We start from the raw sequence: 25,954 nt of genomic DNA on the forward strand, positions 1-25,954 counted from the left end.
GTCTTTAAAAATACAGTTACTTAGGAATAAAAAAAATACAGTTACTTAGGAATAAAGCTGAGTCAATTTAAAGAAAGTATTAATTACACAATAACACCAGTGGTTTGCTGATAAAACAAAACTAAAGACATGGTGGAAGCCGAACTTGGAAAATAGGTTCCGCAGGGATGAACGAGCCGGAGCGAGAAGGCTACGGAAGCCGGGAATGTCAAGAAATTGGAAGAAAAGATGGCCCCGCCTCCCGAAGCGCGGCGCACTGCGCAGGCGCGGCGGCGCCCCTCTGGGGCGCAGTGCTCACTGCGCACGCGCGGCCGTCGGCGTGGTCCCCATGGAGCTGCTTTAGCAGACCAGGCGACGCCGCTAGCTTCCGAGATGAGCGCTGCCGAGGCCGACCGCTGGGCGTGGCTGCTGGTGCTCAGCTTCGTGTTTGGGTGCAATGTGCTCAGGATCCTCCTCCCGTCCTTCTCCTTCTTCGTAAGTGGCTCCCTGGCCCTCCAGGGACCGGTGGGGTCGCAGCTTCGGTCCTCGGCCAGCCTGCGGTGTACATAGGCGTCTCCAGCTGGCCGCCTGAGGGCCGGATTTAGCCTGCTGAGGCGTCTCGGTTGGGCTGTTCTGTGTTCTAAGATGTTTTTGAGTGTGCTAGCGTTTGAGTACAAAGCCTTACCCCTAAATCTGGATTTCTGGATTCTCGGTGGGAAAAACAAACCATCATAACCTGCCCACACTTGGCCACGTTTTCACGTGGCAGCAGCCCTAAGCCTGGAGTGCTCAGTGCCTTTCTGCCCGCCTCCACCCTCATTTCCGTTATCCTCTGGCCCCTGGGGGCAGAGAGCAGCCTTCGGGTGCTGAGGGTCAGGGCCCGCAGCTCTGCAGCCGGCAGCCGGGGCTCCGGGAGGTCCCGCCTTGTCGTGTGCAGTGTCTATTGTTCCAGGTCCCAGGGGACAGGTCTCAGGGTGCAGGGGCCCCCATTCTTGGGGCGGGAGGGGTTGGAGACAGCACAGACAGAGAATCTCAGTGCTCTTCGTGTTGTTTCCCGTACCCAGAGGAGCCACGGCCACCTGGGAGCCCTTTGAGGGGCGTTTTGCCCCATCATGAGTATAGTTCCTCGTGTTCAGTCGCCAGGACTGCTGTCGCTGTCATCCTATCTTCCTCTACCTCCCAGGGGAGGTGTCTGGCCCAGAGTCTGGTAGTTGTACTAAATCATCCAGCTGCTGACTGATGGCTGTAGAGTTGATCTTTGGTTTGTGATTCTCCAGGGTCTGCCCTTCTGGAGCATGAATATGGATGGGGTTGGGTGGCACATTTGATGGGAGGTGTGTGTGGGAAACGTAGGCAGCTGTTCCCCGGGGAAGGGCGCCCTCTGTATGCCCACAGTGGGACTGAGGAGCTGTCTGACTCAGACCCAGGCTTCAAAGGTGGGCTGCACCACACTGTAGCAGTATCCTGGGAACTCAGTTCTGCTATTCTCTCCTGATATAAATCTGCGGCGGCGGTGATGGTCGGGTGTTTAAAGCTAGACAAGATTTCTACTTCTTTTTCTTTTACTCTACCCTGGAAAAGAACCTGATGCTGGGAAAGATTGAGGGCTGGAGGAGAAGGGGGTGACAAAGGATGAGATGGTTGGATGGCATCACCGATTCGATGGACATGAGTTTGAGCAAGCTCCAAGAGATAGTGAAGGACAGGGAAGCCTGGCGTGCTGCAGTCCATGGGGTCGCAAAGAATCGGACACGACTGAGCGACTGAACAACAACTGGTATCCACTGAGTGCCTGTTTTATGTAAAACTCTATTCTAGGACCTTACCACACAAATTGCCCTGTGTGTGTGCTAAGTCGCTTCAGTCGTGTCCGTCTTTTTGTGACCCCCATGGACTGTAGCCCACCAAGCTCCTCTGTCCTTGGGATTCTCCAGGCAAGAATACTGGAGTGGTGGTGGTCATCTCTTCCTCCAGGGGATCTTCCTGACCCAGGAAACGAACCTGCATCTCTTCTGTCTCTTGCTTTGGCAGGTGGGTTCTTTACCACTAGCACCACCTTGCCCTGAGGCATGGGGATTTCTGTCTTAATCCCATCCCCTGTTCAGAATTTTTCCTGATGCTGTCTTGTCTTTAAAATGATGTCCCAAGTACTTAGCATTGCATAAAATACCCTTGAAGAACAGGCCCTTGTCCACTTTTCTTTCATTTTATTTTTTAAAAACTTGTGGTAAAATATGCATAGCATGAGATTGAGCACTAACTATTTTTAGGTTAGGTTAGTGTTCACATCATGTACAGCTGTCACCACCGTCCATCTCCAGAACACCTGCGGCTTCCTAAGCAGAGACTCTCTCCCCACTGACCAGGGGAAGTTAGGCTCTTGCTGCTTCCCCCAGTGCCAGGCAACCACCAGTCTACTTTCTGTCTCTCTGAGTTTGACTCTTCTAGGCACCTCGTATAAGTGAAATCATATTTTTCTGTCTTATATTTCATGTCCTTTTCTGTCTGGTTTATTTCTTCACTCAGCATAATGTGTTTAGGGTTCGTCCCTGTTTTAGCCTGTGTTAGGATTTCCTTCTTTTTTAAGGCCAAATAATATTCTGTTGTATGTGGAGTAGGAAATGGCAACCCACCCCAGTATCCCTTCATGGAAGATTCCATGGACAGAGAAGCCTGGTAGGCTATGTGTCCATGGGGTCACAAAGAGTTGGACACGACAGAGCGACTGAGCATGCACTTACGTATATATTACATTTTATTTGTTACTCATATTTTATGGACATTTGGGTTTCCACCTTTTGGCTGTTGTGAGTAATGCTGTTGGAATGTTGGTGTGTAAGTGTTTACTTGAATCTGCTTTCACTTCTCTTGGGTAAATATCCAGAAGTAGAATTGCTGGATCATACAGTAATTCTGTTTTTATTTTTTTTTTTTGAGAAACTGCCATACTGTTTTCCACAGCAGCTACATCATTTAAATTCTCATCATTTCAATTTCTCCACATTCTCCATCACTTGTTATTTTTTTCTTTTTGGATAATAGCCATCCTAATGGATGCCGAGTGGCTTATCTTTCCTTTCTTAATGATAAGTGGTGATGAATATCATCTCATGTGTTTATTGGCCATCAGTATATGGAAAATGTCTATTCTGATCCGTGGCCTTTTTTTTGGCTATGCCACATGACTTGTGGGGTTTTGGTTCCCTGACTAGGGGTTGAACTTGGACCCTCAGCCCTCTCAGTGAGAGCTAGTGAATGGGCTGCGGGACCATCAGAATTCCTTGTGGGCCATTTTTTAATGGGGTTTCAGGAGCTGTCCCTAGGAGAAGGGTGCCCTCAGCAAGAGCACCTCCAGAGTAAGGGGCTATGTTTTCAGAGTTGAGTTAGGAGGTGGTTCAGACAGGGCTTCCCTCCTAGTTTAGTCAGTAAAGAATCTGCCTGCAGTGCAGGAGACCCGGGTTCAATCCCTGGGTTGGGAAGATCCCCTGGAGAAGGAAATGGCTACTAACTCCAGTATTCTTGCCTGGGAAATCCCATGGACAGAGGAGCTTGGTGGGCTGCAGTCCATAGGGTTGTTAAGAGTCAGACATGACTGAGCGACTAATCCTTCACTTCTTCCCTCGGACAGTAAAGAATCTGCCTGCAAAGCAGGAGACTTGGGTTTTATCCCTGGGTCAGGAAAATCCCCTGGAGAAAGAAATGGCTCCCCACTCCAGTATTCTTGCCTGGAGAATTCCATGGACAGAGGAGCCTGGCAAGCTACAGTCCATGGGGTCACAAAGAATTGGACACAACTGAGAGACTAACATTTTCACTAGAAGTTCTTTATATAGTCTGGATATTAACTCCTTATTAAATATATGACTTGCAGGTTTTTCTCCCATTTTGTGTGTTGCCTGGCACACCTATAGAATCACCTAGATTCTCCTGACATACCCCATCTCTTTCCACCTTGTGTTGGCTGCTGCTGCATAGTTGCTTCAGTTGTGTTCGACTATGTGTAACCCTGTGGGCTGTAGCCTGCTAGGCTCCTCTGTCCATGGGATTCTCCAGGCAAGAGTACTGGAGTGGGTTGTCATGCTCTCCTCCAGGGGATCTTCTCCACCCAGGGATCAAACCTCATATTAGAATCACACACAAAACTAATCTCAGTTGTTCAAAGAGGCTGTTGGTTTTGTATTCCTCAGTGAATTGTTCCTGGGCTTCCCAGGTGGCTCAGTGGTAAGGAATCCACCTGCAATGCAGGAGATGCAAGTTTTTTTAAAAATTAATTTATTTTTTAATTGAAGGATAATTGCTTTACAGAATTTTGCTCTTTGCTGTCAAACCTCAACATAAATCAGCCATAGGTATTCATATATACCCTCCCTTTTGAACTTCCTTCCCATCTCCCTCCCCATCCCACCCCTCTAGGTTGATACAGAGTCCCTGTTTGAGTTTCCTGAGACATACAGCAAATTCCTGTTGGCTATCTATTTTACATATGATAAATTTCCATGTTACTCTTTCCATACGTCTCACCCTCTCCTCCCTCTCCCCATGTCCATAAGTCTGTTCTCTATGTCTGTTTCTCCATTGCTGCCCTGCAAATAAATTCTTCAGTACCATTTTTCTAGATTCCGTATATATGCATTAGTATACAATGTTTATCTTTCTCTTTCTGACTTACTTCACTCCATATAATAGGCTCTAGATTCCTCCACCTCATCAGAACTGACTCAAATGCGTTCCTTTTTATGGCTGAGTAATATTCCATTGTGTATATGTACCACAGCTTCTTTATCCGTTCATCTGTCAGTGGACATCTAGGTTACTTCCATGTTCTATTGTAAACAGTGATGCAGTGAACAATGGGATGCATGTGTCTTTTTCAATTTTGGTTTCCTTAGGTTATATGCCTAGGAGTGGGATTGCTGGGTCATATGGTGGTTTTATTCCTAGTTTTTTAAGGAATCTCCATATTGTCTTCCATAGTGGCTCTATCAGTTTACGTTCCCACCAACAGTGCAAGAGCACTCCCTTTTCTGCACACCCTCTCCAGCATTTATTGTTTGTAGACTTTTTGATGATGGCCATTCTGACCCGTGTGAGGTGATATCTCATTGTAGTTTTGGTTTGCATTTCTCTAATAATGAGCGATGTTGAACATCTTTTCACGTGTTTATTAGCCATCTGTATGTCTTCTTTGGAGAAATGTCTGTTGAGGTCTTTTCCCCACTTTTTGATTGGGTTGTTTGTCTTTCAGGAGATCTAAGTTTGATCCCTAAGTCAGGAAGGTCAGCTGGAGATGGAAATTGCAACCCACCCCAGTGTTCTTGCCTGCGAAATCCCATATACAGAGGATCCTGGCGGCTATAGTCCATGGGGTCAAAAAAGAGTAGGACACACCTTAGCGACTAAACAAACACAAAAATAACAGCTGTAAATAAGACCTGTCATCATCTCCAGCTCCCTCCCCAAGCTTCTACCAAACCTAAGCCCTGCAGCTACCACATTCTCATAAGAGATTATTGCTGCAGTCTGCACATGCATGAGGCTTGGCCTTATCAGGTGGCTGTTTGTCATTTAGGTGGGTTTGTCCTTGGACCCAGGTCATACCCTTTTGCTGCATCCTGCTGCTGTATAGCTTCTCTAATCTCAAGCCAGTTGTTGCTGTCGTTCAGTCGCTAAGTTGTGTCTGACTGTTTTCAGCCCCACGAACTGCAGCACACCAGGCTTCTCTGTCCTTCACCATCTCCATCTCCTGGAGTTTGCTCAAACTCTTGTCCATTGAGTCGATGATGCCATCCAGCCATCTCATCCTGTGTTGCTTCCTTCTCCTGCCCTCAATCTCATCAGTCTTTTCCAGTGAGTTGGCTCTTTGCATCAGGTGGCGAAAGTATTGGAGCTTCAGCATCAGCATCAGTCCTTCCAATGAATATTCAAGGTTGATTTCCTTCAGGATTGCAGTCCAAGGGACTCTCAAGAGTCTTCTCCAACACCACAGTTCAAAAGCATCAATTCTTTGGCGTTCGACCTTCTTTATGGTCCAGCTCTCATATCCACATATGACTACTGGAAAAGCCATAGCTTGACTATGAGGACCTTTGTCGGCAAAGTGATGTCTGCTTTTTAATGTGCTGTCTAGGTTTGTCATAGCTTTCCTTCAAACAGCAAGCGTCTTAATTTCACGGCTGCAGTCACCATCTGCAGTGATTTTGGGGCCCACAAAAAGGAAATCTGTCACTGCTTCCTCTTTTCGCCCTTCTGTTTGCCCTGAAGTGGTGACTCAGTAGGGTAACCACCACAACAATCAAAGAATATCCCTGTGACTTCTGAAAGTCCTTTTCCTCACCCAGCAGTTTTCTTGATTTACAAAGTTTAAGCAGCATCTATGAACTCCTTCCTCTTACCATGATTCTGTGGTTTTTAGAGCTAGTTGGGCCCATTCCCGTGTTCTTCTCTAGGGTGGGTCTGGCCGGAGTGTATGTTCTTTAGTTAGAGTGTAGGGCAGAGGTCGGTCCAGCGCAGAGAGGACAAGACGACTAGAGTGGAGCCCCCGCTGCAGGCTGAAGGCCTGCAGGAGGCTGCGCAGTGGTAAACACGGTGTGCTGGGCCCAGGCGCCCCCTGGCGACGGAAGGGCCTCATTACTCTGGTGCCGGAAAGGGGCCCTGGTGGGGCGCTGAGGGGAGGGGCGCGTCTGCGCGCCTGGAACTGGAGAGTCACCCCACTGTTTGCCGGGCATCGGGCATCGGGGCTAGACGTACAGACTCAATTATTGTGCGCCTGCTATGTTCCAGAACACTGAAATATGTTAATATATTTAAAAAAATGGAAACAAACACAGATGTGCAGAAAAGTTCAATAGAAAGAACTGCTTTTGTTTCCTGAGCCATTTGAAAGTAAGCTGTCAACCTGAACACCCTCTCTCTCTTTCCGCGACGCTTTTGTGTATGAACAACGGCCTTGTCCAGAGCCCGAACGTCAGGTGGGATCCTCCTGCCCCGTTGAGGGCTCTCTGTCCTGATGAGGCCCTTCCGCGCAGAAGGACCCTAGTCAGCATCGGGTGTAGCACACACTTGTCACGCCCCTCTTCTGGAAGGAGCCTTGGGCCCACCCTGACTTGTGCGGCTGACACTCCCGGGGGTCGCAGGGCACTGGTGGTGCACGGTGGCGTGCTGTGGATGTCTCTGCCCGGTGTTGGCGGGCTTGTCACATGAAGGATACTGTGTTTCATCACATCTCATCAGCTGCTGTGGGCATGGATTTGGGGATGTACGTGCGTCACTCGGGGCCAATCCCGAGGGATTCTCAGTCCCCTAGGAGGTGCGCCGGTGTGAGAGTGTTCCCCTCTCTCTCCCCTCCCTCTCCCGGGACCCTCACTCGTCCTGGTGGGCTTGGCACCACCTGGCAGCCACTGCCATCTGGAGTCCAGCCGCTGGTGTTCCCGGCAGGTTTGTGTGTGTGTGTTGGGGCCTGGTGCCTGGGAAGGGCGCCAGGGGTGGCGAGAGTGGGTCCCCTCCACTGTCTGGGCGCTAGGAACACCTTGGGGAGGGCGCCTGGGCCAGCTGCTTCCCCTGGGGCCCTGGCTGTGCAGGTGTATCCTTTGCAAACCTTTATGTCTGTTATTTCCTCTGTGTATCTGGAAAGTCACGTGTCTCCAATTTTAATCTCTACCCCTGCAGGACTCGTTCTAGTTCTCTACGGATTTGTATTTCTCACTCCCTTTTCTAACAGTGAGGACACTGCTACCATTATCCTCAGTAGGTTTACTTGACTAGCTCAATGCTTTGTAAATGATCCTTGGTCTCCAGCACCATCCCATCCCTCTCTGGGGCTCTGACACTGTGATAGTCTGGGTTGCTTTTTCCTGTCATGTTTGCCCTCCTCATCTGCTCATGCCAGGCAGCTCCTCTGTAAGAGTGCTGTCTTCACCAGCCACCACTTCATCCTTGACACCCAGCATCCACCTCTGCCCTAATTGAGGACAGAATTGAATTCTTAAGGGCGGGAAGAGGATGCGGGATCCTTGCCGCCTGAGTGCAGCTCTGAGGGTGGAATCAGTGTTCACTCTATAATCACAGTTTTACAGTAAAATTGAAGGCTATGTACACTTGTGCTGTAGCAGAGGAAGGAAAGGCATAGTTGTCAGGAGACTTGCCTACAAGGAGTCTTTATCTGTGCGATGATTGTGGGCAGCATGCCCAGGACATGCAGCAGAGCCAGGCTGTGGTGGTAAAGGGCAGCTCACCCAGGGGCAGGAGGCAGCAAACCCATAGGACGGAGGAGGAGGCGGGTGACAAGGCCCTGACCCTGCTGTTTCCTCCCCCAGATGTCCCGGGTGCTGCAGAAGGATGCAGAGCAGGAGTCCCAGATGCGAGCCGAGATCCAGGGCATGAAGCAGGAGCTCTCCACCGTCAACATGATGGATGAGTTCGCCAGATATGCCAGGCTGGAGAGGAAGATCAACAAGATGACGGATAAACTCAAAACTCATGGTACTGTGCTCAACTGTAGCCTGGAAAGCTTTGTAAGAGCTGATTCACGGAGAAGCCTTTATATGAAGATGCACAGTGTACACCCTTTGAGCTTCAATGTTCTGATGCTGATGGAGAGTTTTAAGTTGTCTGGAAGAGACCCGACAATAATTCTTATTTTCTTCTTAGTTTGCTGGTGAACCTTTGCTTTCTAAACATAGAAACCTGGGAATTCCCTGGTGGTCTAGTGGTTAGGATTCTGCGCTTTCATTGCCAGGGGCCCACGTTCCATCCTTGGTCCAAAAACTAAGATCATGCAAGCTTCACGGTGTGGCCAAAAATTTTTTTTTAAAAACTCAAAAAACCAAACAAAAAAACCCATACAGAAAGCTCTAACATCCTGTTAGATTTTCTTCATTCTCTGTAGGCTGATATTCTCAAATTCAACACTTTTCTGAGAGAAGCCCAAGAAAATCTTATAGTGAATTTTCAAAGGCTTTTGTGAACATTCTCTAAGAATTGCCTAGGAGTCTCCTTATCTGAGTGTTGACTTCAGGGTGGGGATCAGGTCTTACTCAGCTACTGTTCCTAACTCTCTCATGGGATGGAGAGGAGGTCAGCCTGCGTGCTATGAGTGTGCGTGGCTCATAAAACACGCCGAGGGGGCCTCCCCAGGCCTGAGACAAATTAGACTATGGATTAGTGTCCTGTGTGGGCTGGGAAGTCTGGAAAGAAAGTATAGTTCTGTTAGTTAAGTGCATTATAAAATGAATCTCTGATTAAATGAATAGTTTTAAGAGTTTTTAAAATTAAAGCTTCAGATCTTATAATCTGCATGTGATTCTATTTTAAATAATGGCATAGTGGATGATTTTTAAATTCCATTTTATATTTTCTAAGCATGTTGAGCAAATGTTGCAATACATAGTTAGAAAATATTTAATGAGAGGAAAAAACATTTCTGTGTTCTTGAATATTTTCTTCATTTTTTTTTTTTTTTTTTTAGGACTGATATCATTTGTTTTTCCTTTCAGTGAAAGCACGGACAGCTCAATTGGCCAAGATAAAATGGGTTGTAAGTGTTGCCTTCTACATATTGCAAGTAAGTGTCCTGTTGTGTCACCAGGGGTCTTTGAAGTCCTCCAAAACCATGTGACCCAGAATCCAGGCCTGGGAATTCAGGCTTTCCCACTTTCGTCTGCTGGCTGGTCCTGCTAGTGTGTGACTCTGAACACTGAATTTTTGTTAGACTTAAAAAAAAAAAACCCTTTCTGCCTCTTAGTCTCTTTTAGCTTTTTTCTTTGTTGTTGTTGTTCAGTCAGTAAGTTGTGTCTAACTCTTTGCAACCCCATGGACTGCAGCATGCCAGGCTTCCCTGTCCTTTACTATTTTAGAGTTCGCTCAAACTCATGTCCATTGAGTCAGTGATGCCATCCAACCATCTTATCCTCCTCTGTCCTCCTCCTGCCTTCAGTCTTTCCCAGCGTCAGGGTCTCTTCCAATGAGTCAGCTCTTCATATCAGGTGACCCAAGTCTTGGAGTTTCAGCTTCAGCATCAGTCCTTCTGGTGAATATTCAGGGTTGTTTTCCTTTAAGGTTGACTGGTGGTTTGATCTCCTTGCTGTTCAAGGGACTCTCAAGAGTCTTCTCCAGCATTACAGTTGGAAAACATCAATTCTTCAGCGCTCTACCTTCTTTATGGTCCAACTTTCATATCTGTACCTGACTCCTGGAAAACCATAGCTTTAATTATATAGATCTTTGTCAGCAAAGTGATGCCTCTGCTTTTTAATATGCTGTCTAGGTTTGTCATAGCTTTTCTTTCCAGGAGCAAGCATCTTTTAATTTCGTGGCTGCAGTCACCATCTGCAGTGATTCTGGAGCCCAAGAAAATAAAATCTGTCACTCTTTCCACTTTTTCTGCATGTATTTGCCATGAAGTGATGGGACAAGATGCCATGATCTTAGTTTTTTGAATGCTGAGTTTCAAGCTAGCATTTTCACTCTCCTCTTTCACCCTCATCAAGAAGCTCCTTAGTTCCTCTTTGCTTTCTGCCATTAGAGTGGTGTCATCTGCATATCTGAGGTTGTTGATATTTTTCCTGGCTACCCCCTCCAGTATTCTTGCCCGGAGAATTCCATGGAAAGAGGAACCTGGAGGGCTACAGTTCATGGGATCTGTAGTCAGATGTGACTGAGCTTTTCTCTTTAAGAGTTGTTAAGCATTGGAATTTTTTTAGCACATGAGCTTCTCTGGAGTTCTTTCATGTTGCAGTGTTGGGAGCCTGGGGGATCAAGTCAGAGAGCTTATTATTTTTTCACCTTCCTATTTGCTTTTATTTATTTTTTTTATTGGCAGATAATTACTTTACAATGTTGTGGTGGTCTCTGCCATACATCAATGCAGTTCAGTCATAATTATATAAATCTATCTTCTTCCTTTTGAGCCTCCATTCCACCCCTCTAGGTCATCACAGAGTGCCACACTGGGCTCCTTGTGCTACATAGCAGCTCCTCACTAGCTGTCTGTTTTACACATGATAGTGTATCTATGTCAGTGCTGCTCTCTCTTTCCACCCTCTTCCCCTGCTGTATCCACCAGTCCTTTCTCTGTGTCTGAATCTTTTATTTCTTCTCTGTAATAGGTTCATCAGTACTATTTTTCTAGATTCCACATACATGCGTTAATATTTGATACTTATTTTTCTCTTTTTGACTTACTTCGTATAATAGGCTCTAGGTTCATCCACCTCACTACAACTGACTCAAATTTGTTCCTTTTTATGGCTGAATAATATTTCATTGTGTATATGTACCACAGCTTCTTTATTCCATTCATCTGTTGATCGACATCTAGCTTGCTTCCATGTCCCGACTATTGTAAATAGTACTGCAGTGAACATTGGCGTGTGTGTGTGTCTTTCTGAATTGTGGTTTCTCCGGGTATATGCCCAGCAGTGGGATTGCTGAGTCATATGGTAGTTTTATTCCTACTCTCCAAACTGTTCTCCATAGTGGCTGTACCAATTTACATTTGCACCAGCAGTGCAGTAGGGTTCCATTTTCTCTACATCCTCTCCAGCATTTATTGTCTGTTGGTACTGTTGTTTAGTCACCAAGTCATGTTTAGTGCCAGGTCTTTTGCGACCCCACGGACTGGAGCCCACCAGACGCCTCTGTCCGTGGATTTTTCCAGGCAAGAAGAACACTGGCATGCGTAGCCATTTCCTTCTCCAGGGGATCTTCTGACTGAGGGATCAAATTTGCGCTTCCTGCATTGACTGGCAGATTCTTTACCGCCTGAGCCACCCAGGGAACCCCTTTATTGTTTGCAGTTGATAGCTTACTTAGACACCCTTTTACTTAACACTGTAAAAGTTATATTTTCTAAGGTGGTCAGTGATGTGGTGGTTGCTTGTCACCCGTGTAGATGACGAGTAGCTGTCTGTTCCAGTCAGGGGACACCATATTCTCACCCACGTCCAGCACCATTGCTTCCCAACTTTCTCACCTGGTGGATTTTTCCTTGTTTCATTTCTTGCCCCGGCTCCTTTCCCTCCACCCTGAGGTTGTGGATGGGCTGCACAAGAGGCTGGAAGCTGCTTTAAGTGACCTCTGTGTGTCGGTGCTGGGAGCCCTGTCTCCACAGTCCCGGTGGTCTGGGGCGTGTGAGGACTCTGATTCTAGGGCAGTGTCACTTTGCTATAAGAGAGGTTTCACAGGGGCAGGGGTTGCAAGAGCCACCCTCTTAGGTCTGGTCACCTGGGTGGCATTTTCAAGACCATGGAGAGGACGGAAGACACGATAGAACGCTGCTGGGAAAGGAGGGGCCGTTGAACTTCACAGAGGGCTGACTGCTGCGCTTGGGTTGGGGGTGGGAGGACTAGCTAGTTTTCTCAAGGGTCCGAGAGACATCACTTTTGTCACCAACGAGGTGTATTTAGCATAAGCTGGCCACTTCGAGGAGTTGCTTAATGGGAAAAGAACACGTACACTGTGGGAGACCTTGGATAATGTATCCGCTAATTTAATCGTGTGTGTGGATGGTGAGGACTGGATTGGCCGAGTGTGCGGTCACTGATTGGGAGGGTTTCCTTAGTCTGTCTTTCTGTTTCCTTGCCTTCCGTGGTGGTGGGTCGTGTGACGGGCAGGGTGTCTCTGCTCACCAGCTGTGTCTCCGCAGGCTGCCCTGATGGTCTCGCTCATCTGGAAGTATTACTCTGTACCTGTGGCTGTGGTGCCAAGCAAGTGGATAACTCCCCTGGACCGCCTGGTAGCGTTTCCTACGAGAGTCGCAGGTGAGAGGGTTCTGGCCAGCGTGGTCGGGGAGTGTGGCGGGGGGCACGGTGGGGCCTTGGCTGGGGAGCATGCGGGGGGCGTGGCGGGAGCGTGGTGGGGGCGTGGCGGGAGCGTGGCGGGGGCGTGGCAGGGGAGCATGCGGGGGCGTGGTGGGGGGCGTGGCTGAGGCTGATGTGGGGCGTGTGCAGTCAGGTGACCTCACCCTGCGCCTGGGATGAGTGGTGCTGTGTCCGCCCCCCCCACGAGACTTGAAGCGAAGAAGCCAACACCAAGAGAATTTACTTAGCTAGTCCAGCATGACCGAACTGTGGATTAGCAGAGCTATAATTCAACCCAAACCTGCCTCCGCAGTCCAAGGCCAATACCATGGTCTGATACCCGTTTATTGAAATACCACTTCTAATTCCCAGATTCAGTGGCTCCTTTTGAATTCACACTATGCTTAGTCCCTCAGCAGCGTTTCCTGCTGTTGGCCATTCTTTCAGTTTTGAAAGAATTTTTTCCAGATGTTAAAATCAGTCCATATCATGGGAATCCCCTGGCAGTCCAGTGATTAGGAATCTGTGCTTCCACTGCTTGGGGCTCGGGTTCAATCCCTGGCTGGGAAACTAAGATCCTACATGCCGCATGGCCTGGCCTAAAAAAGAAAAATTAGTGCATGTGTTTGTAGAATGAACAGAAATATCAGAAAAGATTTTTTTAAAGACTCATAGTTATGAATATCCCTCTTAACATTGTGGTGTATTTTTTCCAGTCTTCTTTCCTATATATTTTTATACAGTAAAGGTTATCTGGCACATACAGTTTTTTACCCTTCCTATTATTTAAGCCTTTTCCCACATCCGGCTTCCCTGGTGGCTCAGACAGTAAAGAATCTGCCTGCAATGTGGGAGACCTGGGTTCGATCCCTGGGTTGGGAAGATTCCCTGGAGAAGGGAATGGCCACCCACTCCAATATTCTGGCCTGAAGAATTCCGTGGACTGTATAGTCCATGGAGTCACAAAGGGTTGGACACAACTGAGTGACTTTCACTTCCCACATGATTAAATTTCTTCACATTAGGAGACTGAAATGCTGCTGGTTAGGCTGAGAGGGCAGCTTACTAAATTTCTATTTTTTTTTTTAACTGCTATGTTTACTCAATGAAAAGAAGTACATATAAAAGTGTACACATCTGAGCATTCAGCTACACACGTAGAAGGACGATGGGCCAGTCTGCTTACAACCTATCTATAGAATTTGGTCATTTGATGTGCTTTTCCTTACTGTTTCTCCTTCAGTCTTCTTCTTTTTTTTTTTTTTTCATTTATTTTTATTAGTTGGAGGCTAATTACTTTACAATACTGTAGTGGTTTTTGCCATACATTGACATGAATCAGCCATGGTACTAAATTTCTTTATGAAGGAACTTTGAGTAGCTGTTCTTCATTTAGGTGTATTATAATTCATTAATTTCCCTGCTAAAGGACGTTTGTTTGAGTCCTGATTGTTGCTGTGGGGTGGCCGCTGTAGGACATGTGCTGCTCGGCCAGTCTCTGGCTATGATTTGTGGTCACACTGGAGGTGAATTACTGCATCAGCTTAGCCAACCCCCTTCCTTCCCCTCCTCTTCCCCATTTCTGGATTCAACCAGGAGGGCATGGCAGGTGATTCTCAGTGGTCCTGAGCCAAGGAGCTAAGAGGCCACCCTTCCAGGCATCTTGTGGCCTGCCATCCTGTCTCAGCCACCAGTGGGGCAGGGAAGGCCCGGGTAAACATTGCTCCGTGTTTGTAATGCTTTTGTGAGAAGGGAAAGACAAGTGGTCTGAGAGGGTGGTCCTATAGTCAGTTAATATCATAAATAATGATGCACAGCTCTCAGGCAGGAGAGAGAAATGCAAATCATTGTTTATTATTCTGAATAATTCGTGCAGGTCAGTGAATCGGTAGAAAGCATGATCAGTTTGAACCCACAGAACACCAACTTAGACCTAGCCCAGCGTGACTCAGAGAGGACTAGCGTGCTCCATTTCCCAGAAGTCAAAGGCAGCAGGGGCAGGAAATGTGGGCGGCACTCCTGCATGCTCTCATGTTGAATTTCTTTGTTTTCAGGTGGTGTTGGAATTACCTGTTGGATTTTAGTCTGTAACAAGGTTGTGGCTATTGTGCTTCACCCTTTTAGCTGAAAACGAAGATGAATTCAACTACAGCACTTTCAAAAACGAATTTTCACTTGGGAGGTTACAAGTCTGATTTATACTTTTTTTTTTCTTTAAAGAAACACAAAGCCACAGATTAGTTGTTGTTGAACAGGTTTGTTCTTGGACTTCATGTTGAGATTCTAGAAGAATCACAATTTTCTATACTTGTCATGGGCCGTGAAGGTCAGTCTCACACGTGTGCACTGGCCACCGTCGCAGCAGATTTGTGACAAGAAGTGTGTGACGTTGTGGGCTACACGTTGTTACTTGTGATCTGCATGCGTGACATGTTTTAAAAGTCATCTTGCCAACTGGAAAGTCAGACTTTTCTAATAACGTAAGTGCTTTAAAGAGTTGGAGCTATTTTTAATCCAGATTACCAAGTAGCTTAATTTTAATACCACTACTAGAATTTGAAAATTTGTGTTTTAGTTTCATGCAGTAGTACCAGGAGAGTAACACTGACAGTGCTCTTTTCTTCCTCTGTTTCAAATGTCATTTGTTGGGCAAACTTTCAGATATTGTCTACTTATTTGAAGCGAATGTTTCATTGCTGTGTTTTATAAATGTGTTCATGAACCCATAATGCATTGTTTTATGCTTAAACTGTGTGTTTTATAAAGTATTTCCAATGAAGGGTATTTTTTAAAGCATATAATTTTTATGCTCTGTAGAATGGAACAAAGTTAAAAAACAAACTAGGACCCCCGATTAAATTCCTTTGAATGACTGCCTGTTTGCCCCATCAAGTACAGTTCTGCTAAGTATTTTTTAAAACACTTTTTTTCTAATTAAAATTTTTGCAAGCGCGTGTGTGACTTCGTTCCTTAGGGCCACTTTTTGCTACGACTGATCTGTGGTGGGAGCTTGCACCGATCACTAAGTGGGACTCACCCCTGTAAAGCCAAATTCTAGAGTGAGTTTTTGTTTTGTTTTTAAGTTATTTATTTATTTGAATTGAAATATAATTGCTTTATGATATGTTAGTTTCTGTGGTACAACAGCATGAGTCAGCCATCTGTAGACATGTACCCCCTCCTCCTCAGGCCTCCCTCTAGGCTCTGAGCTGAGCGCTCTGTGCTGTCCGGCAGCGCCCACTGGCTGTTTTACACGTGGTGGTGTGTGTACATCATTGCGACTCTCTGTCTGTCCTGCTCTCTCATTCCTGCTGTGTCCACAGGCCCATTCTCTACACATGTGTCTCTGCCCCTGCCCTATAGGTAGGTTCATCGGTACCCTTTTTCTGGGTTCTGTATATATGTGTTAATATGTGATACTTGTTTTTCTCCTCCTGACTTCACGCTGTATGACAGACTCTAAGTCCATCCACAGCACTGCAAATGACCCAGTTTTTTTCCTTTTTATGACTGAATACTCCATTATATATATGTACCACATCTTCCCTATCGCTTCCTCTGTCTTCTAGGTTGCTTTCATGTAGCACAAGTTTTAAAAAGTCATGTGAGTATCCTGGTACTCCCTGATGCTGTGATGAGTAAGCTCATTATTATTTCTGCTGATCATGCTATGAAGAGACCAAGCACTGTGTTGCTTCAGCTGGGCATCACCAGAGTGGGTTTTGGGTTCCTCTCAGACTCACTCAGCCCCAGGCTGCCCCAGCTCTGGGAGACGATGCAGAACGGGCAAGACGGCCGTGCTTACGGTCAACACCAGTGTCCACTGTCCGGTCACCTCACAGGGTATGTTTCAGCCGCAGGGGATGAGCCGCTGACCTCGTCCTCATCAGTGGAGGCGATTACAGCAGCACACAGAAGCTGTGGGGTCTCGGGCCCCCTGGAAGCCACATGCCCAGTGTGATTTTATGAGCTGCAGGCGTAAATGGCAGGTGACACAGTCCACAGTCGGGTGGCCAGGTACCCACACCAAGCCCATCCTGGGATCACTAATCCATGAACATCTCCTGGGCTAGACCCTTATTTCTCTGCTAAGGATATAGTCTTTCTGCATGCATTTTGACAAATTTCACTGAGGCTAGAAGAAAAGGTTTATAAATCACAGCTGTTCCCTTTTTCCACATGCATTAATAGTTTGTGAAGATTAAATAGGGGGTATTTAAATGTCTGTATGTTTCCCATCCTTGTGGTTTTTGAAAAGTGGTGGGTTTTTTTTTTTTAATATTAATGGTAAATGTGGGACTGAATTCAAAAGATACAAAAAGATGTGATAAAAGTACATCTTCTAAGCTTCTGCTGTCAGGTCACTCAGTTTTCCAGAGTTTTCACTGCTACCAGTTTCTTCCAGTGATATTTCATACCTTTATGAAAATTGATACATGTGCTTTTAAAATAACTTTTTAAAAGTAACACCTAAAAAGCTCTCCACAAAAAGTTTTATTTGTTTTTTTAAAATCCTAGCTGGAAGGTACAGAAAAGGAACTAGCAAGCGATGTCTCCCGAGATCCCACAGAACTGGGACAGTGGCGTTACTGTTGGAGCTTGTCTTTTCTAAAATTTTGTGGATAGCTTTAGGTTTTGCGCTCCTATTAAAAATGACTGGATATGGCTTATAGCTTCACATGAAAATAGACATCTGTCTGATTTAAAATACATCTAAAGTGGGACTGCCCTGGCGATCCAGTGGTTAGGATTCTGTGCTTTCACTGCCAGGCCAGGGTTTGGGCAAACAAAGATCCCACAAGCTGCAGAATGCAGCCAAAAAAAAAAAAAAAAAAAAAATTCTAAAGTTCTCTTCATACCAGTTTGGTTTGCTCTAGATTTATGATAAATCAAGCAGGGAAATCTTTTTATTTATTTTTTTAAGAATGGCAAATTTTATTATTTGTAAAATGCTTATATACCAGTTATATACTTTTGTAGAATAGACATACATTTGTTTAGGATAGCCACCCAATTATAAACAGCAAAGACTTCAACCCTTCAATGGGACATCAAGATGAATCTTCAACCCAGGGGCACACTAAAATTCAGTTGTGCTATTAAGGCTCAGAACATTAGGCAAATTAAAACTCAAAAACCAATTTCTATGTCTATACAATGGGAATCCAATGTATAAGCAGGGTCCTGGAGCTAGGCAGTGTTATCCAGTATCATGCCAATGGAGGTTTGGATAAATGCAATCTGACCTAAGATGTGTTTTTCAGCCCTAAACATATAAATGCTTAACTTAGCTTCATACTGAATGACCTATATTTATTAACTGAAAAGTGATTCCAAGGAGTATATATAAAACATGTATCTATAGATACAACCTAAATCTAAGTACTAGGATTGTTTTTTTTTTTGTATATTTTCTCATCTAAAATATAATTAAGGCACGAGTATCTATAAAAGTTTCCACAACTTACTGAAATTTGCCAAGTTTAAAAGGAGTTATGACAAATGGGCAGAGTCAGGGCTAGATACTAAGATCCAGCTTCTGAGTTCCTTGCCTTTTATCACACTAGGTTTCTAACCACAGCTGGTCACACTAGAATCATACCAGGCACCTCTGACAGTTCCAAAGTTAAACCCACACGCATGTTCAAAAATCCCAATATTCATCAACAGCAAGATCGCATGTGGCAGTTAACACAATTCTGTTTTCAAATGCTGTCATGTGTAAACTAGCTTATTGGCGCCTGGAAAACAATGGAAACAGGGTCAACCACCACAGGCTATCCATGTATTTCTGATTATTCTACTTAAAAAGTGGAATCAATTCCATAACACAACTCTATTCCTAAGACTTATCAGTATTATGAATAAAAGTCAACAAGATTTAACAACTGATTATCGATTTATTAAAAAGATTGATTTAGGCATCGGCAATGGTGACTTCCACCTCGACTCCCGGCTCAATACTGATGGAAGCGATCTGCTTGACAATTTCAGAAGGGCTGTGCAGGTCAATGAGTCGCTTGTGGATCCTCATTTGGAATTGATCCCAAGTCTTAGAACCTTCACCACAAGGAGTTTTCCTTGTAGTTATTCTCAGAGTCTTGGTAGGCATCCGAACTGGTCCTTTCACTTTGAGATTCTTTTCCTTCGCGCCTCTGATCAAGTCAGCACACACCTTCTCCAGAGACTTCACGTTGCGGCTGGTGAGGGTGATCCTAATCCGGTGAATGGCCACCTCTGGTTCCATGGGAGTCTTGCCAGTGGTTTTAAAGGCCATGGCTGCGGTGCGGCTTCCTGACCAACTTGTTCCTCGGCGAGAGCGAACAGCGGTGAGTCAGGAACAAGAGCGGGCGGCACCGACCTCCGCTGTAGCGGCGACCGCGTCTTCCTCAAAGAGCGGGAAATCTTTTTAGATACAAATCCATACAAATCATTTTTGTGTGTGGAAAGTGAAAGGTGAGAGTGAAAAAGTTGGCTTAAAGCTCAACATTCAGAAAACTTAAGATCATGGCATCTGGTCCCATCACTTCATGGGAAATAGATGGGGAGACAGTGGAAACAGTGTCAGGCTTTTATTTTTGGGGGCTCCAAAATCACTGCAGATGGTGACTGCAGCCATAAAATTAAAAGACACTTACTCCTTGGAAGGAAAGTTATGATCAACCTCGACAGCATTTTAAAAAGCAGAGACATTACTTTGTCAACAAAGGTCCGTCTGGTCAAGGCTATGGTTTTTCCAGTGGTCATGTATGGATGTGAGAGTTGGACTGTGAAGAAAGCTGAGTGCCGAAGAATTGATGCTTTTTTTTTTTTTTTTTTTAATTGATACTTTTGAAGTGTGGTGTTGGAGAAGACTCTTGAGAGTCCCTTGGACTGCAAGGAGATCCAACCAGTCCATCCTAAAGGAGATCAGTCCTGGGTGTTCATTGGAAGGACTGATGCTGAAGCTGAAATTCCAGTACTTTGACCACCTCATGTGAAGAGTTGACTCATTGGAAAAGACCCTAGTGCTGGGAGGGATTGGGGGTAGGAGGAGAAGGGGACGACAGAGGATGAAATGGCTGGATGGCATCACTGACTTGATGGGCATGGGTTTGGGTGGACTCGGGGAGCTGGTGATGGACAGGGAGGCCTGGCGTGCTGCGATTCATGGATTCACAGAGTTGGACACGACTGAGCGACTGAACTAAACTGAATATAGTCTGTTACTGGCACAGATGGGTGGAATGCTACCTCAGCTAGTTTACTCTTCTTTAACATGGCCAGACTGTTTGACCTCCCATGATTTTTCTTATACACAGGTCTGTGGGGGCAGTGTGTGTGTGTGTATGGTGTGTATCTGTGTGTGTGCACATGCAAGTGTGTGTAATGCCTCTTCTGTCCAATCTATATTTTGTGTGCTAAGTTACTTCAGTTGTGTCCGACTCTTTTGCAACCCTATGGACTGTAGCCCATAGGAGGGCTACATAGCCCAGAGGAGCCAGGCTCCTCTGTCCATGGGTTTCTCTGGGCAAGAATACTGGAGAGGGTTGCCATGCCCTCCTCCAGGGGATCTTCTGAACCCCAGGATCGAACCCCCTGTTACTTATGTCTTCTGTTTATATTTTAATGGGCCTTGAAGATTATTTCTGAAGCTTTTTCTGACTACTTTAGATGATAGTGATTTCTTTTTTCTTCCGCTCCTCGTCTGAACATCTGAAGTAGTGTCAGTATGACTGATCTGTCAACAAATTTTGTATTGACTTGTGATATCTGCTATTGTGTGTTTTTATTCCTAACGTTTGGTGGTGGTTTAGTTGATACCTCCTGTCTGACATTTTTGGGACCCCGTGGACCGTAGCCTGCCAGGCTCCTCTGTCCATGGGATTTTCCAGGCCAGAATACTAGAGTGGGTTGCCATTTCCTTCTCCAGGGGATCTTCCTAACCCAGGGATTGAATCCCAGTCTCCTGCATTGCAGGCAGATTCTTTACCATCTGAGCCACTAGGGAAGTCTGATTCCTAATGTTTAGATACTTCTTTTGTGATAAAGGGTTTTCCTTCTGTTGATGCTGTAAGTGCCTTAGGGCCAGAGACTGTTCCTTAGGCTTTTTTGTACCCCTCCCAGCACGTTGTAAGTCAAAATCCAGGAATATTTAACTTAAAAAGGAAAAAAACAAAGCTGCACCAAATAATGGTTTTCACCTAGGGCCATGTACGCCTTTTCAGCGAGTATATCTACACAGTTGAGCTGTTACCGGTCAGAAGTTAGGGGAACTTCCTTGGGTGCTGTTCTGTTACAAGTTCATGGCAGAGCCTTTTGGTGGTGTCACCAGATCCACAGCTCTTGTGTGTTTTCACCCCATGTGGATCCTGGGACACACGGCTCATTTTCTCTCTGGGTTCACTGTTCTTTTCCTTTCAGGGGTGGGGGGCGGTGTGCGCACCGTGCTGCTTGTTGGGTCTTAGCATGTTGGGCCAGGGGTCAAACCTCTGCTCCCTGCAGCGAAAGTGTGGAGTCTTAACCACTGGCCCTCCAGGGAAGTCGCCGGTTCACCATTCTTATTTGTGTGTGCCGGCTTTGCTGCCTGCGTGTCTGGAACGTAAAGTGTACGCATCCCTCTTTCAGCATGGAGAGTACTGACTCTTGCTGTTGAGTCCAGCCTTCAGCTGAATGAATGCCATGTGTTCTGCTGATGCTTTAGTTGTTTCTTGTGCTTTTGGTGTCATTCCTAAGAATCCATTGCTAGATCCAAGTTCAAAGGTTGATACCCATGTTTTCTTTTCAGAGTTTTATAGCTTTAGCTTTTACATTTAGGTCTTTGGTTCATTTTGAGTTAATTTTATATACAGAGTGAGGTAAGGATTCAATTTTATTCTTTTATATGAGGGTGTCCTGTTGTCCAGGCTTCCCTGGTGGCTCAGTGGTAAAGAATCCACCTGCCAATGTGGGAGACCTGGGGTATGATCCTGGGCCAGGAAGATCCCCTGGAGGAGGAAACGGCAACCCACTCCAGTATATCTGCCTGGAAAATTCCCCGGACAGAGGAGCCTGGTCGTCTACAGTCCATGGGGCCACAAAGAGTTGGACACGACTTAGCAACTGAGAATGCACGCATGCGTCCTGTTGTCCAAGCGCCGTTTGTTAGAGAGACTTATTCCCCACTGAGTGGTCTTGTAAAAAATCAGTGGACTATAAATACATGGATTTGTTTTTTGGACTCAGTTCTGTGCCATCCATCTACATATCATTCTCATACCAGTTCCATGGTGTTTTGATTACTGTTGCTTGGTAGTAAGTTTTGAAATTAGGGAGTGTGAAGCCTCCAATATTGTTCTTTTTAAAGACTTTTTTGGCTGTTCTAGGTCCCTTGTGACTCCATCTGAATTTTAGAATCAGTTTTTCAGCTTCTTTAATGACATTAGCTGGGATTCTGTTGCCACCTTGACATTATCTTTTAGTCCTTGTGCACAGGGTGCTTTCCAGTTATTTGGATCTTTAGTTTCTTTCAACAATGTTCTGTAGTTTTCAAATGATAGACATTGCATATCTTTTGTTAAATTTATGCATTTTTATTCTTTTAATGCCATTATAAATGGAATTGTTTTAAAATTTCATTTCAGATTTTTTGTTTCAGGTATATAGAAATAGATTTTTGCACATTGATCTTGTTTTATGCAACTTTTAGCACTCCTGTAGCAGTTCCAATAGTCTTTTAGTGGATTCTTTAGGATTTTCCATGTATAGACTGTGTCACCTGTGAATAGGGAGAGTTTTACTTCTTCTTTTCCAGTTATTGCCTTTTATTTTTGCCCAGTTGCTGTGACAGGGATGTCCAGTGTGGTGCTGAGTAGAAGTGATGAGTGTGGATTCACTGCCTTTTCTCTCGTCTGGTTTGGTGTCAAGTCTCATAAGAATGAGCTGGAGAGTGTGCCTCCTTTTTCTATGTTCTGGACTAGCCTGCCTAGGGCCTGGATTATTTATTCTCTGAACATATGAATTTGCTGGTAAAACCTTGTCTGAGTTTTCTCTTGTTTTTATTGGAAGATTTTAACTACTGATTTCAATGTCTGTAGTGATCCTAGGGTTATTCAGTTAAATATTTCTTCTTGAGTCATATTAGGCATTTTAGGGTAGGGACTTAGAAATTTCTTGTCAACTTTCGAATATATTGGGATAAAAATTTTTACAAATACTCTGTCGGTGATGGTAAACACGTTTTAAAGTTGTTGGATGTGGCTTCTGTGTATGTCCACTAGGTCAGAATTACTAGTTGTCTTACTCAAATCTTTATCTTTACTGCTGCTTTTTAATTTGCTGAGCTGTCCATTACTAAGAAAGATATGTGAAAGTCTGCTATTGTAATGTAGACTTGTAGTTATGTCGACTTTTGCTTTATGTTTTTATGTTATTATTGTTTTATGTTACATATGCTTTGTGTTTTTAAGTTATTATTAACTGTATGTATGCTTAGGACTCATATATTGTCCTGGTGAATTGAACTCTTTATTGTGTCTTAATAACCCATGTTATCTCAAGTAATAATTTTTGCCTTCGTGTCTTTTTTTTTTAACACCAACTTTCATTTGGATGGTATTTGCCTGGCAGATCTTTTTTCACTCTGACTTAATTTTAAGATCTTTTTGATTTGTACCATTTTTAAAGTCTTTATTGAATTCTTTACAATATTGCTTCTGTCTTGTTTTGGTTTTCTGGCTGCAAAACCTGTGGAATCTTACCTTGCTGACAAATGAAATATTTTTTGCCATATCAGTAAGCAATGGATGTCATAGTCTTCAGCAATTCCAGCCCGCAGGTAAGTGGGTGAGCCACGAGGGACTCAGAAGAAAGAACGCTTACCATCGGTGCAGCCATCAGAACTACAGCCTCTCCGTGTGTTGAGCCCTGAGGAAGCTCAGGATGTGGGAAACACAGCATGCTGACCCCGAGAGCTGAGGTGTATATCAAAGGAGTGATTTCAGTGAGCCCAGATTCTTGCCATACACAGAAAAGCACTAAATTCCTTAACTTGGGATATCTGGTTTTCTTTAATTTACAAAAATCTTGCTATGTTCAGACTACCTGCCCATTGTTGCAAAGCTTCTATACAACCTGGCTCCTCCCCCCACCTCCTCCGAGCAGTCCTTTCTGAACGTGCTACCTCCTAAGCTCAAGTCCTAGAAATTTTCACTGAATAAAACGTAACTCTCAACTTTTAGGTCACATGTAATTTTTTCAGTTGACATCTTTGACCGGGGATCTAACTTGAACCCCCTGCATTGGAAGTTGAAGTCTTACCCACTGGACCTCCAGGGAAGCCCCACCCTTTGACTTTCTGTATCTCAGTGGCTTAGATATGTGTACAAAGAGCACCAATCTATATTGCCTTTTAATTGGAACATATAACCCATTTATACTTATTGAAATTACCGATATATTTGGATTTGTCATATATTTTGTGTTTTTATTTTTGTTTTTATTTATTGCATGTTTTTCTGTTTTCTTTTTCCTCCTTATTTGCCGTTTCAGGAAAACTTATTGTTTCCTCCTCCTGTGTTTCTTTGTATCTCCTCTAGTACACACACAGTACACTTCCTGTCCCCAAATGCAAGTGGGTTCTACTCCTGAGAAATGGAATATTTCCTGTCATATCAGTAAACAAGGCTGTCACAATTATCAGCAACTGCAGCCTTCCAGTGTAAGCCAGTGAACCCTGTGGTGGGAAGTCATGAAGAATACCTGCCATCCAGGAGCCATCAGACTGCAGCCACTCCCTACGCTGAACTCTGAGGAAACTCAAGATGTGAAAACATAAGATTCTGGCCCCAGATAGGTGAGGTGCATATCAAGGGAATGACTGCAGTGAGCCCAGACTCTTGCATCTTCCCATTCTTAGAAAAGTGCTCAATTTCTTAACTTGGGATTTCTTGTTTTCTTTAACAAACAACTTTTGATGTTCAAACTTTGTGCGTTCTCAGTCACTTCAGTCATGTCTCATTGAGACCCTATAGATTATAGCCCGCTAGGCTTCTCTGTCCATGGAATTATCCAGGCAAGAATACTGGAGTGGATTGCCATATCCTCCTACAGGAGATCTTCCTGACACAGGGATCAAACCTGCCTCTCATGCATTGCAGGCCGATCCTTTACTGCTGAGCTATTGGGGAAGCCTGATGTTCAGACTGCCTGTCCTTTGTTGCAAAACTTCTATATAACCTGGCTTCTCCCCTTGCCTCCTTGGAGCAATTCTCTCAGGGCTACTTGAGGTGCTGCCTCCTGGGTTTAAAGTCTTAAAAATTCTCGATGAATAAAACATAACTCTCAACTTAGGCTGTGAATATTTTTTAAGTTCACACCGCATAATAAGCAACTCTGGGACACCAGCTTGGTGTCCACCAAGTTAACTCAGTTCTGACAAACTTTACCTGGAGATGGTGTCAGATGCCACAGGTGGTCTCAGTACCATAACACTGCCCCTTCCCCTTCCCCCACTTCAGATGCCAATCCCAAGTTCAGGTTGTCACCAGTGCTTCTGACCAATCAGTTAAATATCAGAGGTTCCCACAGCCCTCTCCTCAGCAACTGCAATTTGATTAATTTGCTAGAGCTGCTCACAGAACTCAGGAAAACCACGTACTCAACTGTTTTGCTGTTCAGTTGCTAAGTCATGTCCGACTCTTTGTGACCCCATGGATTGCAGCACACCAGGCTTCCCTGTCCTTCACCACCTCCCAGAGTGTGCTCAAACTCATGTCCATTGAGTCGGTGATGCCATCCAACCATCTCATCCTCTGTCGTCCCCTTCTCCTCCCACCTATCTTTGCAGGGACTTTTCCAGTGAGTTGGCTCTTGGCATCAAGTGGCCAAAGGGTTGGAGCTTCAGCTTCAGCTTCAGTCCTTTCAATGAATATTCAGGGTTGATTTCCTTTAGGATTGACTTGTTGGATCTCCTTGCAGTCCAAGAGACTCTCAAGAGTCTTCTCCAATACCACAGTTCAAAAGCATCAATTCTTCAGCACTCTTGCCTTCTTTATGGTCCAGCTCTTACATCCGTACATGACTACTGGAAGATCTATAGCTTTGACTATGCAGACCTTTGTCTGCAAAATGATATACATTTACTAGTTTATTACCAGTTTTATTATAAAGGATGGGATAAAGAACCCCAATGAACATCAAGAGGAATGAATTCATAGGGCAGG

General features: G+C 45.0%; 2 protein-coding genes across 3 annotated transcripts; one reads left to right on the forward strand and one right to left on the reverse strand.

Moving 5' to 3' along the window:
• The first annotated feature begins 302 nt into the window (after positions 1-302).
• On the forward strand, positions 303-15,725 carry GET1 (guided entry of tail-anchored proteins factor 1). 2 transcript variants are annotated; one of them, XM_065943470.1, is made up of 5 exons: positions 303-474; positions 8,292-8,457; positions 9,443-9,538; positions 12,620-12,734; positions 14,828-15,725. In XM_065943470.1, the coding sequence occupies exons 1-5, from the start codon at positions 373-375 to the stop codon at positions 14,862-14,864; spliced, it is 516 nt and encodes a 171-aa protein (XP_065799542.1). In that variant the 5' UTR covers positions 303-372; the 3' UTR covers positions 14,865-15,725. The 2 variants fall into 2 exon arrangements, with proteins under 2 accessions (XP_065799542.1, XP_065799541.1); XM_065943469.1 differs by having other exon boundaries at positions 9,471-9,538.
• Positions 15,726-17,692: 1,967 nt separating this feature from the next.
• LOC136173312 (small ribosomal subunit protein uS10-like) lies at positions 17,693-19,153 on the reverse strand. Its single transcript, XM_065942841.1, has one exon. It carries the CDS (start codon positions 19,048-19,050, stop codon positions 18,691-18,693), a length of 360 nt encoding a protein of 119 aa, XP_065798913.1. The 5' UTR covers positions 19,051-19,153; the 3' UTR covers positions 17,693-18,690.
• Positions 19,154-25,954: the final 6,801 nt, after the last annotated feature.

This window comes from Muntiacus reevesi, chromosome 8 (genome assembly GCF_963930625.1).
Source record: "Muntiacus reevesi chromosome 8, mMunRee1.1, whole genome shotgun sequence".
In the NCBI taxonomy this organism is placed as follows: domain Eukaryota; kingdom Metazoa; phylum Chordata; class Mammalia; order Artiodactyla; family Cervidae; genus Muntiacus; species Muntiacus reevesi.